Here is a 17,226-nt window from a genome sequence, read left to right on the forward strand (position 1 = left end):
ATTTAGGATTGTTGTCCTGCTGGAAGGTGAACCTCTGCCCCAGTCTTAAGTCTTTTGCAGCCTCTGTATTTAGCTCCATCTATCTTCCCATCACCTCTGACCAGCTTCCCTGTCTCTGCTGAGAAAAAGCATCCCCACAACATGATGCTACCACCACCACCAAGTTTCACGGTGGTGATGATGTGTTCAGGGCGATGTGCAGTGTTAGTTTTCCACCACACACAGCATTTTGCATTTAGGCCAAAAAGTTCAACTTTGGTCTCATCTGATCAGAGCACCTTCTTACACGTGTTTGCTGTGTCCCCTACATGGCTTGTTACAAACTACAAACAGGACTTCTTATGGCTTCCTTTCGAAAATGGCTTTCTTCTTGCCATGCTTCCATAAAGGACACAGTTGTCCTGTGGATGGATTCTCCCACCTTAGCTGCAGATCTCTGCAGCTCCTCGAGAAAGGCCATGGGCCTCTTGGCTGCTTCTCTAATGAATGCTCTCCTTGCCTGGGCTGTCAGTTTAGGTGGACGGCCATGTCTTGGTAGGTTTGCAGTTGTGCCATATTCCTCCCATTTTGGGATAATGTATTGAACAGTGCTCCATGAGATGTTCAGGGCTTAGGATATTTTTTTATAACCTAACTCTGCTTTACACATCTCCACAACTTTATCCCTGACCTGTCTGGTGGGTTCCTTGGTTTTAATGATGCTGTTTCATCACTAATGTTCTCTAAGAAACCTCTGAGGCCTGTAGTTATAGTGAGAATACATTACACACAGGTAGACTCTATTTACTAATTAGGTGAATTCTGAAGGCCATTAGTCGCACTGGATTTTACTAAGGGATTTTACTTAGGGTTATCAGAGTACAGTGGCCTGAATACAAATGCACGCCAAACTTTTCAGATTTTTATCTATTAAACCATGAAAACCATGTATTATTTTTCTTATCACTTCACACATACTTGCTACTTTGCGTTGGTCGATCACATAAAATCCCAGTTTGTGGGTGTAAAGTGAAAAAATGTGGAAAAGTTCAAGGGTTATAAATATTTTTTCAAGGCACTGTATGTACTCTCAAACAGCGCCAATAAAATTCAAACTCTCCCACATAAAAATAGGCATTATACAGCCATGTCAACGAAAAAATAAAAAAGTTATGGCTGCTTAAACATGGAGAGCAAAAACTGAAAGAAAAAAAAAACGGTTGGCAATTAAGGGGTTAAAAGCACACCTGAGTCCTGGCAAATCCCTCACGCTGGCTGCGACTTCTTCTGCTTCTGGACATATTTTCTCCACCATCTCCAAAGGACCCCATATTGTTCTGTTAAAGCTAAGGAAGGATTTTCTCACTGCCAAGAAGAACAAGTTAAAAGATTATATTCAGTCCTATAGCCATCCCTGACATTACAAGTACACTGTACTGTATTAATGTCAGTTAAATACTATGGAGACTTTTGGGGGCATTTTGATTGCATTTTACTTATCTTGGGCCAAAATATTTTTTCCAATCAGTTTTTATTAAAAGTTTTCAACGATTTGACTTCTACAACCTTCAGTTTCACTGCATCTGCACACTTGTTCCTTCAGCTGATCTGATGGGAGGATCTGCACCCCTTATCTGTGAACTCCTGCCAGCTCATAGACACTCATTTAAGCTAAATTCTCATTAGTTTGATAGGATTTTAGCTTAAATGAACATTGAAGAGCTGTTAGGGAACTAGAGATCGAGCCGTCAGAGTGGCTCTATTTTGATATTCAGGAAAAAGGAGAAGGAACTGACTGAAGATGCAATGAAACTGAAGGCTGTGGAAGACAAACTGTTGAACATCTTTAATAAAGACAAACTGCAAAAAAAAAAATATTTTAGGCCCAAGACAAGTAGAATGCAATAATAAAAATGCTCCCAATGGTGTCCATAGCCTTTAATTTATTTAATATCTAACGTCTGTGGTTAGATACAATCAACTGATGCCAGAGGCCTCCACCACTGCTAGGTTCTGATGACATACCCCGACCAGTCCCAGCTTCATCAGACCTAGTGTGGACTGAAATCTCCATCCATGAATAACGGCAATTATGGCTGTACTGTATATGTTGTGACAGGCCCATATAGTCTACCTTTCAGTCCATGCTTGAGACAATGTTCCATCACCACAAAGAACTGCTGAAGAGGAGGGTAATCAGAATCCAGGGTACGGCCGTAGCTCAGAGCTGATTCAATGAGTCCTTTTATACTGAGCTTGGCCATATTCAGCAAATTTGCTCGCTCAACAACAGCTGGATCTCTCGCTGCAGGATAATGATAGTATTTAAAAGCCATCATTAAAATGAATTATGCACACATCCGAAAACATTGCAAAAAATCAATATCAAATGCAGTCAATGGTCTAAATGGTCTCTATTTTCTCATCTGTAATATGGTCAACTGAGAGAATCAAATGTGAATATATGATTAGAGTCAGCCACAGTGAGTGAGCTTGGGAGATCTACTCCATTGGGGCTGTGTGGGTGACTGGCGCATATCACAATTTAAAAAAATCGGAGTATAATGCCATTTTTCAATATTGTGATATTACTTTTCCCTTATATCCGCAAAAAAAAAGCAATTCTGCCACTTTTTTTTATATGCATTTTAAATTTAGTGCCGTGCAGCTGCTAACATGTTACTTTTATTCTTTTGGTCAATACATTTGAGGCAATACCAAATACTTATTTTATTTTTTTCGTTTTACTACTTTTGCTTTTATAATATAAAAAAAATTAAAAATGTATATTGTATTGCCACATTCCAAGAGTTATACCTTAGCCATCAGTGGGCTTGTTATTTACAGGCAGAGATGTAGTTTTAATTATCATTTTGGGATACATGACACTTATTTATTTATTTTGGGGGGGGAGAAGCAATTCTGCTTTAATTTTTTACGCAATAATAACTTTATAATACAGGTTGGAAAGACTATACCAATGCCAAATGTGTTTGTATGGGTGAGTGTTTTTTCCACTTTTACAAAATAAAAACAATTTTTATTCAAAAAATTGTTTTATTTATGTTTACTTCCTTTGTATTTACCGTGTATTTACCATACTTGATAAACATTTAAGATTTTTTAAGTCCCACTAGGGGAGTTTACAATACTATCAGTTTATATAATGCTTTCTTATAATGAGTATATCAGCATTATTGCCTGACAGTGTAAAACTAACATCCTCTGTCTAAACGCCTTGATGCCACAGTTGATATTGACTGCGCCATCTAGAGGGGTAAGGATAGTTTCACATCTGCGGAAGACCTGCCGATTTTTGGCATTCTCTGCAGGAATAGCCTGCAGCTGATGGACGGTCAGTGTTATCTTTGATTCCAACTCTTACAGTGGGCGCCAATCTATGACAGCATAACACCAGCCAACCAAATAAAATACTCATGTTCTGAACCCCTTCCATTCCAGCAATGCTGCTCTGGTGCTTTCCACCGCTGCAGCCATGAAGGCATGCCTTAGCTCCAGCAAATCAATGGCCTCAGTAGTATACGGCACAAGAGAGCTGAGGCCAGTTATTGGCTGCAGCAGTCACATGCTGTATACAGACACGTCGCCACTGCAGTCATGATAACAAAGCCTGGCGGGGAGACGGAGCAATAATGATGGAAAGAGGAGGTTTTGAACCGTGAATATAATAGATTTTTATTACTTAATTACACTAACTGCCTTTTTAAAAATTTACTTGGAGAACCCCTTTAAATGTTTTTTATTTTTTTTAAATACTGTTTCATTTGCAATTCATTTTCGTTCTCATTTTTTTTATTCCCACAAGGCAACTTTCATGTTTTTTTTTATTATAATATACTGCTATACTTATGTGTGTTGATATACTTTTATGCCGGTTAGGGCAGTAATGGCTAATATCCAGCACTCCAGCTGTGGTAAAACTACAACTCTCAGCATGCTGCATTCATTTCTATAGAGTTCTGAGAACAGCCAAGCAAGGGTAACATAACATAGTATATAAGGCCGAAAAAAAGACATTTGTCCATCCAGTTCGGCCTTTTATCTTGCAAGTTGATCCAGCGCGCCTACATCACCCTGGTTGCCATCATCCTCATCCATCTGCTGCTTAATTTCATCCCCTGATGAACCAATGACTACCTTCAGCTGGGAAACGCGTCGGGACCTACAGTGACAAGCGGAACACTTAACTTCTGAGGCTGATGGATGATGGACGAACAGGACTTCACCACAAACCACACTCCAGCTCTTCCAAAAACCAAATTAAGTTATCCAGAGCAAGGAGTGATGGGTAAAGTCAGACTAAATAGGGGGAGGTGAAGGTCACATGATCCACACCTGAACAGGAGGTGTGGACATACCAGCAACACACAGACAAAGTGAAACCAAAAGAGGCTGTCAGATAACTAATGTGCAGATAATCTTTCAGACCTTCTCAAACCTGTCACCGGCGTGACATCCCTTTTTTGTAACACTTTCTCTGTTAGTTGATCCAGAGCCAATTTTCCTCACTTAAGGGGAAAAAATTCCTTCCCGACTCCAATCAGGCAATCAGAATAACTCCCTGGATCAACGACCCCTCTCTAGTAGCTATAGCCTGTAATATTATTACGCTCCAGAAATACATCCAGGCCCCTCTTGAATTCCTTTATTGTGCTCACCATCACCACCTCCTCCGGCAGAGAGTTCCATAGTCTCACTGCTCTTACCGTAAAGAATCCTCTTCTATGTTTGTGTACAAACCTTCTTTCCTCCAGACATCTAAAGTGAATAACCCTAATGTTGATAATCTTTCTGGCTCCTGTAGTCTCCCCATTCCAGGTATTACTTTAGTTGCCCTCCTCTGGACCCTCTCCAGCTCTGCTATGTCTGCCTTGTTCACAGGAGCCCAGAACCGTACACAGTACTCCATGTGTGGTCTGACTAGTGATTTGTAAAGTGGTAGGACTATGTTCTCATCACGAGCATCTATGCCCCTTTTGATGCAACCCATTATCTTATTGGCCTTGGCAGCAGCTGCCTGACACTGGTTTCTACAGCTTAGCTTTCTGTTCACTAAAATTCCTAGGTCCTTTTCCATGTCAGTGTTACCCAGTGTTTTACCATTTAGTATGTACTGGTGACTTGCATTATTTCTTCCCATGTGCATAACCTTACATTTGTCACTTATCTGCCCAAGCCTCCAATCTATCCAGATCCCTCTGTAGTAGTATACTGTCCTCTTCCGTGTCAATTACTTTACCCAGTTTAGTGTGATCTGCAAAAATGTATATTTTACTGTGCAAGCCTTCTACAAGATCATTAATAAATATATTGAAGAGAATGGGGCCCAATACTGACCCCTGAAGTACACCACTAGTGACAGTGACCCAATCTGAGTGTGTACCGTTAATAACCACCCTCTGTTTTCTATCACTGAGCCAGTTACCCACATATACTAACTTTTTATGCGGCACAGTGTCAAATGCTTTGAAGAAGTCCAGATTCTCAGCGGTCAAGTCTAGAACTTACCTCCTCATAGAAACTGATTAAATTAGTTTGACATGACCGATCCCTCATGAAGCCATGCTGATATGGCGTTATTTGCTCATTTTCATTGAGGTACTCCAAAACATCTTGAGAATTGTAGTTTTACCACAGCTGGAGTGCCGGAGGTTAGCCATCACAGGGTTAGGGCAAAACACTGGTCTACCCTGATCATCCTGGTCAATGAACAGAATACCCGTACAAGAATCTACAGAACATATGTATCACTTATAAAGACAGCAGATTTATATGTCATTCAGTAGGAAACCTGACTGACAACAAGGATGAACTGAGATGGCCACCATTAGTAGTCAGAAATTTTGGAGTTAGGATAATTGCCCTTTTGACCAGCAGCTCCTAGAGCTCCAAGAACCCTCAACAATCAGTAATTATCAAATTAATGGCTCATCATATAAAACATGGATGGCCAGGTCTTCCAGAGTGGGAGTTGCTATTGGATATCAGCTTCCTTCTGTGGCTCACAGACGACTGTCCCGAGTTGGGATCCCCAATGTCATGGCCAAATGCACTAATAGGATAAATGGATGAGGGGGTGGACTGGCCATAGACTCTACAGGAATATTTCCCAGTGGGCATTAATTAATGCTAACAGCATCAGGTACTTATGTCCCAGGCTGGGATTCACAGGTGCCCTTATGAATTCAACTGTATTAACGTCCTGGTTCTGCATGGGCGGTACTGTGTGCTGCTCTATGGTACAGCTGGCCCTGCCTACTTCTGTTGTCCCTGCCTACTTGTTTTGCCCCACCTTCTGACAATCTGGATCTGCCTACAACATGGGACCACTTTTAGTTTCTTTCCACGGCCACTTAGAGTTCCCTGTCCGCCCCTGATTGTCTTTATGAGATAGTACGGGTACACACGTTATTACAGCTTCACCATTGCTACCAATGTAAATGCCACATTTTCGGCTCTTTATGGTGCAGACGCTGTGTGGTGCTGCATGGCAGGAATGTAATATCATGTGACACAGGAATATGCAATGAAATTAAAATGACAAACCTGGCTGGGACACCACAGCTGATGTGATGTGGGAGACCCAGTTTACAGGGTTCCTTGGTGCTCCGAACTGGGTCATGATGTGAAAGAGAAGTCGCCCTGTTCCTGTTGTGTGATCTGTGCAAAAAAAATATATAAATTCGCTGTAAACCTTCCTGCCTCCGCATCAACAGGAGAGATTTTTTTTTAGCCCTGGGAGTAAAGAATGAAGGTTTCTCTTGAATGACAGCAAACAGAGATCTTGAAAACCATGCTTGATATAAATTAGAGCTCCTTAAGGTCTTAGGAGTCCAGTGGGTAGTCCCACTCAGCGGCTAACATACTTTCCTATATGACTGTGCAGAGAGAGTTGACAATCACTGATTAGGTCCGTCCACTGGACTCCTTAGCCCTGAACGAGTGGAGATTTAGATCAATAAAATTCAAGTTATAGTGAATCTTTTAGACCCCTATATCTATATACTGTATATATATCTGCACAGCTCCTCCTGCTCTAGAACATGCTGCCTGCAGATCAGATTGAAGGTTCCCTTTAAGACTGCATTATGAGCAATTCTTAATTTAAAAGGGTTACCCCATGAATAATGTAAAAAATTAAAATCATACACAATGACAACCTCTTTCTAACACAGCTAGACCCAGCCCTGTTCCTTGCGTGGATCCAGAGATCTCCCCATTCACTGCTCCAATTGTTCTGCTAGATTTATTTCAAGCTGTCAGCTTAAGGGGCATGTCCTTTCTCAGGGGGTGCGTCCTTTCTCAGGGGGTGTGTCCTTTCTCAGGGGGTGCGTCCTTTCTTAGGAGTGTGTGTCCTTTCTCAGGGGGTGCGTCCTTTCTTAGGAGTGTGTGTCCTTTCTCAGGGGGTGCGTCCTTTCTCAGGGGTGTGTGTCCTTTCTCAGGGGTGTGTGTCCTTTCTCAGGGGTGTGTGTCCTTTCTCAGGGGGCATGTCCTTTCTCAGGGGTGTGTGTCCTTTCTCAGGGGGTGCGTCCTTTCTCAGGGGGCATGTCCTTTCTCAGGGGATGTGTCCTTTCTCAGGGTGTGTGTCCTTTTTCAGGGGGGCATGTCCTTTCTCAGGGGATGTGTCCTTTCTCAGGGGGGCGTGTCCCTTTACTCAGGGGTGTGTGTCCTTTCTCAGGGGGTGTGTCCTTTCTCAGGGGGCATGTCCTTTCTCAGGGGGCGTGTCCTTTCTCAGGGGTGTGTGTCCTTTCTCAGGGGGTGCATCCTTTCTCAGGGGGCATGTCCTTTCTCAGGGGATGTGTCCTTTCTCAGGGTGTGTGTCCTTTCTCAGGGGGCATGTCCTTTCTCAGGGGATGTGTCCTTTCTCAGGGGGTGTGTCCTTTGTTAGGGGGCATGTCCTTTCTTAGGGGGCATGTCCTTTCTCAGGGGGCGTGTCCTTTCTCAGGGGATGTGTCCTTTCTCAGTGGGTGTGTCCTTTCTCAGGGGACATGTCTTTTCTCAGGGGTGTGTGTCCTTTCTCAGGGCTGTGTGTCCTTTCTCAGGGGGCATGTCCTTTCTCAGGGGATGTGTCCTTTCTCAGGGGGTGTGTCCTTTCTCAGGGGACATGTCCTTTCTCAGGGGTGTGTCCTTTCTCAGGGGTGTGTGTCCTTTCTCAGGGCATGTGTCATTTCTCAGGGGGCATGTCCTTTCTCAGGGGATGTGTCATTTCTCAGGGGGCATGTCCTTTCTCAGGGGGCGTGTCCTTTCTCAGGGGTGTGTGTCCTTTCTGCTGCAGCTGGTGGCAGTTGAAGGATGGAACAGAGCATGTGCATCCACCTCAGTGAGCAGGACAGAGGAGTTAGAAAAAAAAGAAACAGCAGGTGGCGCTGTACAGAGAGATTTCATTGAATAACTCAGTAGCTATAATACATTTTAATTACAGGCAGTTATAAAAGTATTCAGATCCAGGTGCTGGTGTGGAAAATGTAGAATATTATTCCGTGGGACAAGCCCTTTAAGAGACACAATTTATGACTGTGAATGGAAGAAGCGGCTGTGAGGACTGTATAGGACAGTGATGTCGAACCTTTTAGAGACCGAGTGCCCAAACTGCAACCCAAAACCCTCTTATTTATTGCATAGTGCCAACACGGCAATGTGACCAGAATACTACAGTCCTATAGTATATCTTCCATGTACTTTATCACTTATCTATAATAGCCTGCCTACATTCAGTGCGCTGCCTGTGCTGTTCATAGTGCGCCCTGCCCTGATGAATGCCAGGAGAAGTCTAAGGCATATTGGTACACTGTAGACTTTTTCCAGGGGCGGATGCCCACAGAGAGGGCTCGGAGTGCCGCCTCTGGCACCAGCGCCATAGGTTCGCCACCACTGGTATAGGATATAGATTGCTCTCTGACTGGTAAAGGAAAGATCCCATTAAGAGTGCATTCCCATGACCATATGTATTTTGCAGTCTCTAAAACGTTGATACGCAAAAAATACGGAAGACGTCCGTGTTGCTTCCATTTTTGATTTTTTTGCGGATCCATTAAAAAAAAAATTCTATTCTTGTCTGCAAACGGACAAGAATAGGACACACACGTTCTATCTTCTTTGCGGGGATATACGGATACTGACAGCACGCGGTGTGCTGTCCGCATTTTTTGCGGCCAAATTAAAAAGAATGGGTCCGCATCCAATCTGCAAAAATAGGGTCATGTGGGACCTATGACTGCAATTTATTCTACAGTTTTGCGTCTACAGCTCCAGACTAGAAACCCTGTATGTGGCCTGATCGCGTGTTACTTCTTATTGACTCTTCCTGACCTGCAGACAGAACACATGGGGCACAGCTATAGGGAGCACACAGGCCATGTACCTGAGGGAGCCCGATGGCCCCTGACACGTAGACGCCCTCACTATAAATGGCACAGGGTAGGTGGGGGGCGTCTGGTACAGATTTTGCCCTGCAATGGAGAACATACCCGATATTCGTTGTATAGAAAAATACTTTCAAGATCTCTGTGAATTAAAGGGATTGTCCAACAATAGGTGAGAAATGTCTGATCGCCGGGACCCTCAGCCCCACGTTCCTGCTCACTGATATAGACTTTCTCTGTCAGTCCCATAGACTTTGAACGCAATGTACATGTCTGACCGCTGCTGCAATCCGTGTCCTCCTCCCTGCAAGACCAAACACAGGGCCCGGGCCCCCAGCGATCCGACATGTATCATATATCCAGTGACAGGCGATGGTGTAACAACTCTTTATACCGTATAAAAATCTTGCCTGGCTCTGGATTATGACCAGGATTCCAGATGATATACCATCAGTATTGCTTCAGTATTTCATCAGGATTTATATGTGTATTCGCTCCTATAGACTGTAATGTGCGTATTTGGAAACAAATTTCTGTCAAATACTGACGGAAATGAGCCGCCCATGTGAATAGCTCTATTAGTTAACATTAGCAGCGGATTCCGGTACATAAGATGCGGGCCATGTACAGATACGCTCGTGTGAAAGCGCCCCAAAACCTGATTGTTAGGCTACATGCACACGACCGTGCCATTTTTTGCGGTCCGCAAAGTGCGGATCCGCAAAAAACGGAAGCCGCCCGTATGCCTTCCGCAATTTGCGGAACAGAACGGGCGGCCCATCGTAGACATGCCTATTCTTGTCCTCAAAACGGACAAGAATAGGACATGCTATATTTTTTTTGCGGGGCCACGGAATGGTGCAACGGATGCGGACAGCACACTGAGCACTGTCCGCATCTTTTGCGGCCACATTGAAGTGAATGGGTCCGCACCCGAGCCGCAAAAACGGCGGCTCGGATGCGGACCAAAACAACGGCCGTGTGCATGAGGCCTTATATTATGTACATTTAGAGGCTGACAACCTGCAGAGATGACCGGCCTCCACCGGAGACGTGGAAACAATTGTATCTAATCAATGCTTTGGCTCATGCATTTTATCTACGCTGATACACTGTAGCAAACAGGACAGGGGTGATTTGTGCTGTTCATCTGTTTTCTCATATGTCCCACAGTACAGTCACTATCATAGTCAGTGTTTGATCAGTGACTGTGAGCCACAACCAGACGCAGGTCAATAACAGAAGAGGCCTCCATTATACCTTATCTCTGTGTAGGCTCCAATCACTGATGGAAATTACTGATCAAACACTGACCAAACACTGACCGGGCGAAAGCAGCCTTACCCTTTTAAGGCCCTGAAGCGAATCGTTCACATTATCGCTAACGAGCGTTCGTATGAATGTTCGTTAGCGATGATCTGGCAGTGTAATACTGCCGCCAAATACCCGATGAACACGCAAACACAAATCGGGTAATTGGACAAATCGGGTAATACACAAATGATCGGGTAATTGGAATCTTTTAACAGGTTTAAAAATCCTTGTTTGTTGGCGGCAGATCGTGCCGTGTAATCACGATCTGCTGCCGGCAAACAGTGATTCGGCATGGGGACGAGCGATGGCATTAGTGATCGCTGCTCCCCTTACTGAGGAGGAGATTGCAGCTTGTCATAGCAGCGGTCTCCTCTAGCGAGCAGGCGATCGCCGGGAAGGAACGCTTCCCTCCCGAGGATCGCCTGCTGAATCGGCTGATGTAATAGGACCTTTCATCTGCCAGCAGATACAGGATGCTTTAAATCTGAACTCCAATTAAAACTACATACGACATACCCCAATATATGATTTATTAAACACCACTATTACTCTTCGATTATACATTCTGGATGTTTTACAAAGGTGAACTCCATGATACATTCTTCTGTAAGATGTCCTGGTGCTGCACATGTCCCTGAGGTTAGTAGACCCTGCTTCACTGCGCATCCGCCAGAAATAGATCACAATGGTACATGCGCTTGTGATCATGCTCCCTGTCATCAGGGGTGTCGATCAAGTCTAGGGGGACGAGGTTAGGGGGCTGATATCCCGACTCCTGACTTCTGTGTCAATCACTAGAAAGGGCGTCCTGAGCCCCCCCCCCCCACCCCCCCATTCCTCTTCAATGATGGAGAGTGGGTTTGTGCGCCTGAGTTGGGCGAGAATAGCGTGCCGATATCCTGACTCCTGACCGACTTATTAGGACCCCCATCAATCGCTACAACGGGTGTCCTGAGCCCCCCATTCCTCTTCAATGATGGATAGTGTGTTTCTGCACTTGGGCAAGATTAGAGAGCAGAGATTAGGGTGCGGATATCCTGGATCCTGACCGACTTGTTGGGACCCCTCAGCCATCTTGCCTGAACTGTTCTTAACAGCATTTAGAAAGCATTAAAGGGGTTATCCAACACCTATAACGCCCCCCAAAATGCCCGGGCACCTCATACAGGTTATACTTACCTCGCTCCCCGACACCTGCGTCACTCCTGATGCCCGCATGGCCGCCGCTGTATCTCCCTGTCACACGGATCGCGGATAACGCTAGGGAGGCTCGTTCCCATCGCGGCCGGCTATTGGCTGCCCCAGAACTGATCTGCGGGACGGGAAGATGCAGCGGACGCCGTGCGGGCATCTGGAGCGACGCAGCTGCTGGGGAGCAGGGTAAGTATAACCTGTATGAGGTGCCCGGGCCTTTTGGTGTTGGATAACCCCTTTAAGAAAACAGCTTTACGGCAGCCCCATGGTCCATAGACACAATGGTCAGGACAGGACCTCAGTGACTTCTATGGGAGAGTTTTCTAGGCTGCTCTGTAACCTGTGCAGAGGTCATTGTACAAGGAAAGAATAGATAAGCGCCGACAATCGCCTATTGTGAATGGAGAATCCTGTCTTTTCTGTACACAGAGGTGATATCATTACAGGCAGGATTAGAGTGACAGATAAGCAGGTGACTGCAGTAAAGTGGAGCCAACTATTCGAAATAGTGGCCAGTGTAAAAACTGCAGGATTTTTGTTTTTTGTTTAAATATAGATGTTTACATGGAAAAAAATAAATAAATCACAAATTCTGTAAAAATGTGCTAAACATAAAAAACGCAATTTAAATAACAGGTCGTTTCCCTTTAATCCTATACCATGAGGTGACCGTACAGCCACCCATTTCATCCAGACTAGGACACGGCCACACGTATGTGAACACCCAGAATGACCGCTGCCCGTGACGTGTACGACCCCAAAAAGTCACACATAGAATATAATTAAAAATATATAGTGCCCCCTACAGAGAAAAAACAAGTAACATCATACGTTCTCAATAAAAACATATTGGGGGTCTCTGTAAGATGTGGATAACCCTTGTCACCTCACAACTAGCACTAGTTATTGTATAATCACATCTGACAGTCAAGGGGTTAATGCCAGGGATTCTGAGCATGTAAAATGGCAGAGAGCAATGTTTTTCTCATAAAAAATCACAATAAATCTGAATCTTTTTCACCGATGATGTAAACACCTGATGTCTAACAGGCAGCACATGAAGCCCTCCGGACAGATTGCACTAATATAGCAAAAATCCCATAAACAAATCATGTATAGACCACAGGGACTCTGAGGGAGCCACCAAAATGGCCAGCAAGTACCACGACTCCCATCCTCCTATATGACAGGCACTGCTTACCCCCGTACACCCCGGAGCCCCCTACAGACGCTGCTCACCTCACTCAGCGAGATGCAAGACGTCCGCCGCCTTCCTTCCGATGACAGGGCGTCCGCCCAGCTGCTGTGCCATGTGCGCATGCGCAGATTATCCTCCCATCACTATAGGAACTCGTGCGCAGCTTCCAGAATAGCACACTTGCGCCCAGACAGGGGGGTGTTCGGTTGTAGTGAACCCTGGCTGCGCAAACCGAGCAAGCGACTGGGCCGCTGTCCAATGTACTGACTGAGTGTCAGGGAGTTCACAGCGCGGGGCCATAAGATGAGAAGGCCATGTTCTGCTGATGTGCTGTATTACTGATGCGTGGTTTGCTCTAGTAGTCCTTATATGATGGCATTATTAGCAGGTGCATGGGGTTCTGGCTGTAGTTATGCCCACATTGTGCCCCCTCACAGTAGCCATGCCCAGATATTTGCCCCCTCACAGTACTAATGCCCACATTGTGCCTCCTCACAGTAGTTATGCCTACATTGTGCCCCTCACTGTAGTTATGCCTACATTGTGCCCCCTCACTGGAGTTATGCCCACATTGTGCCCCCTCACTGGAGTTATGCCCACATTGTGCCCCTCAAAGCAGTTATGCCCACATTGTGCCCCATCACAGTAGTTAAGATAGGCCCCTCCTTCTTGGTCCACAACATGGTAGTATCTCTACTTACTGATCCAGAGCAGGGCACCTGTCTAAATCTTCGTCACCAACATGGCATCATTTTTATTTGTAGTGCACAGTATGGTAACCTAATACTTGGTCGTCCCTAGCATGGTTTTGTTCTTGGTTTACCTCTTATTCCTAGTCCCCACCATAGATCCCCTCTCACTACTGGTCCCCAGCTTGGCTACCCTCTTATTCCTGGTGCCCAGCATGGTGCCTTCTAATCACATCAGTGGTCCACTGCACGACGACTCCTCTTATTCAACTGGCGCCCAACAGACAAACTATTACGAAGATCACAAGATTTCCATCATGTTGTCAGAAGCCTCCAAAGCAAAAGTGGCCTAAAAGAGAAACCTTTAGATGGCTAATCAGCAGAATTTGTTTATATTGTTTTTTATATCCTTAGAACTATAGTCAGATGGCTCTCCACTTCATGTCACTATAGAAACAAGCTTGTTTTCCCATCTTCAGACCTGCACATTTACTTCTTAATGGGCATCTCGAAACATATTTCTAATATTTGCTCATCAACACCTTATGACTGAATTCAAATTTTATGGTAGCTGAAATATAAAAGACTTTCCTGTTTGTGCAGCAACCTTAGCAGATTTCCTCTTTCTAATTGGGGTTTAATAGAAAGAAAATCACAACACACTCTGTCTACTGATATACAAAAATAATCAAAATCCTATTCTCCTGGATATTGACTCTTTACTGCCTTCCCTGACCTCGAACTGTTTTCTGTTTTACACATACTCTGCCTGCCCTGACTTCACCCTTTCCATGAAAACCGTGGGTGGTTATTAGTGGTACACACTCAGATTGGGTCACTGTCACTAGTGGGGTACCTCAGGGGTCAGTATTGGGCCTTATTCTCTTCAATATATTTATTAATGATCTTGTAGAAGGCTTGCATAGTAAAATATCAATTTTCGCAGATGACACTAAACTGTGTAAAGTAATTAACACTGATGAGGACAGTATACTGTATATATACCACAGAGGACAGTATACTACTACAGAGGGATCTGGATAGATTGGAGGCTTGGGCAGATAAGTGGCAGATGAGGTTTAACACTGACAAATATAAAGTTATGCACATGGGAAGAAATAATGCAAGTCACCCGTACATACTAAATGGTAAAACACTCGGTAACACTGACATGGAAAAGGATCTAGGAATTTTAATAAACAGCAAACTAAGCTGCAAAAACCAGTGTCAGGCAGCTGCTGCCAAGGCCAATAAGATAATGGGTTGCATCAAAAGGGGCATAGATACCCGTGATGACAACATAGTCCTACCACTTTACAAATCGCTAGTCAGACCACACATGGAGTACTGTGTACAGTTCTGGGCTCCAGTGAACAAAGCAGACATAGCAGAGCTGGAGAGGGTCCAGAGGAGGGCAACTAAAGTAATAACTGAAATGGGGCAACTACAGTACCCTGAAAGATTATCAAAATTAGGGTTATTCACTTTAGAAAAAAGACGACTGAGAGGAGATCTAATTAATATGTATAAATATATCAGGGGACAGTACAGAGATCTATCCCATCATCTATTCATCCCCAGGACTGTGACTGTGACGAGGGGACATCCTCTGCGTCTGGAGGAAAGAAGGTTTGTACACAAACATAGAAGAGGATTCTTTACGGTAAGAGCAGTGAGACTATGGAACTCTCTGCCGGAGGAGGTGGTGATGGTGAGCACAATAAAGGAATTCAAGAGGGGCCTGGATGTATTTCTGGAGTGTAATAATATTACAGGCTATAGCTACTAGAGAGGGGTCGTTGATCCAGGGAGTTATTCTGATTGCCTGATTGGAGTCAGGAAGGAATTTTTTATTCCCCTAAAGTGAGGAAAATTGGCTTCTACCTCACAGGGTTTTTTTTCCTTCCTCTGGATCAACTTGCAGGATGACAGGCAAATGTCTTTTTTTGGCCTTATGTACTATGTTACTACTACTACTATGTTACTATGTAACAGTTTTCGCTGATCATTTGGTGCTCTGCACTGGTGCACTGTCAATCATACAGAGGCTACTCCAAGAGGTAGCGTATCGGCCTGGTGGTTCCCCTGTAGCAAAGTTCAGATCCCTGTACAGGGGATCTGGTTGACGCAGTGGTTCGCCACCCAGTGCCATAACACACTTCTCAAAATAAAATAACATGCAGCATGCTGATTCACAAGTTCAGCCCGACCTAGGGTTATGCCTACCCATGGCTTCTTCCAGGTCCATGATCTCAAGCTGATGAGACATTGAGGGATGCCACAACACAATGACTCAAAACACAAAAGTTAATCAACTAAAAATGGTTTTAAAAAAATTTGGGGGCACATTTATTAAGACCTGAGTTTTAGACGCCAGTCTTAATAAAGCTCTAAACTGGCGGTGGATCCACCAAAGTTATGAAGAGACGCTGGCCTCTCCATAACTTCAGCGCATCCAGCGACACTTCAAAATGTAAGACAGCTTCCAAGCTGTCTTACATTTAGACCATTTTCTATGCCAAAAAAAGGCGTCGAAAATAATGAATGACCAGCCGTCCCCTTCCCCGCCCACAATTTTAGACCTGGATTGAGCGGGGTGAAGTCGCGGATAGCAGTGCAACTAACCGTTGCTCCGCTATCTGCGGCTGAAATATGCCTAATTTAGGCATATTTTAGCATAGTAAATGACCCCCTTTGTGAATTGGAATGACCAAGTCAGGTTCCTGACTTTGACTCTATGAAGGTGGGACAAGACCTGAAGATGGTTGTGCACACAATTCATCCTATAAATATAGAAGAAATGAAAAAAATTTTTAAGTGAGGAATGGTCCAAAATGTCCCCTAAACATTGTGAAGTTCTTATTTGCAGCTACAGGAAACATTTGTTGAAAGATGTACAGAATATTAAAGTCAGGGGTTCACTAAGTTATTGTCCATGCATTGTGGATATTTACTGAATGCTCTCAATAAAAGACATGAATGATACAACAGTCTGGGCATTATTCGTTTTTGCTTGCCTACAATTGTGACATATAACAATCAGACCACATCAAAGAGTTGTCTGGGATCAAGATGGCCCAAGGTGGAGACACTGCATTAAAGTTTACTTAACTGATAAATCTATCACTTCTCCATCTCTGACGCTACTGTGACAACCTCTGGCCTTAATGATCCAATTATTTTAAATTATTAATAACTCTCGGATGCTGTGGTCAATTGCAACCACTGCAACGGAGGCAGCTTTGTCCAGGAGCACTCTTCTACAGTGGCCCTTACGGCTCCCCATGCAGCGAATTGGAGAGGCGTTCGTTCCTTGCCGTAGCCTTGGTTTCTCTGAAACCTTTTTAGGCTATGATAGCAGTAGTTCCTATGAAGGCCTGAAGGTGGCAGGGCTCCACAGGAACATACTCCCATAGGCTGCAGTGGTAATTCATTGCAGTCTATGGGACAAGTGCTTTTAAGGGGACTT

The 17,226-nt window shown here is 44.4% G+C and overlaps 1 protein-coding gene across 1 annotated transcript in view; it reads right to left on the reverse strand.

Moving 5' to 3' along the window:
- LOC122941646 (RUN and FYVE domain-containing protein 2-like) overlaps positions 1-13,146 on the reverse strand; it is a 32,441-nt gene extending 19,295 nt beyond the window's left edge. The window contains exons 1-4 of the mRNA XM_044299052.1: positions 13,110-13,146; positions 6,547-6,660; positions 2,114-2,284; positions 1,227-1,344 (exon numbers count right to left, since the gene is read on the reverse strand). Of these exons, the coding sequence (XP_044154987.1) occupies positions 1,227-1,344; positions 2,114-2,284; positions 6,547-6,622 (365 nt within the window). The 5' untranslated portion in view covers positions 6,623-6,660; positions 13,110-13,146. The remainder of the gene's footprint in view (positions 1-1,226; positions 1,345-2,113; positions 2,285-6,546; positions 6,661-13,109) is intronic.
- Between the last annotated feature and the right edge of the window lie 4,080 nt (positions 13,147-17,226).

This window comes from Bufo gargarizans, chromosome 6, assembly GCF_014858855.1.
Source record: "Bufo gargarizans isolate SCDJY-AF-19 chromosome 6, ASM1485885v1, whole genome shotgun sequence".
NCBI lineage: Eukaryota > Metazoa > Chordata > Amphibia > Anura > Bufonidae > Bufo > Bufo gargarizans.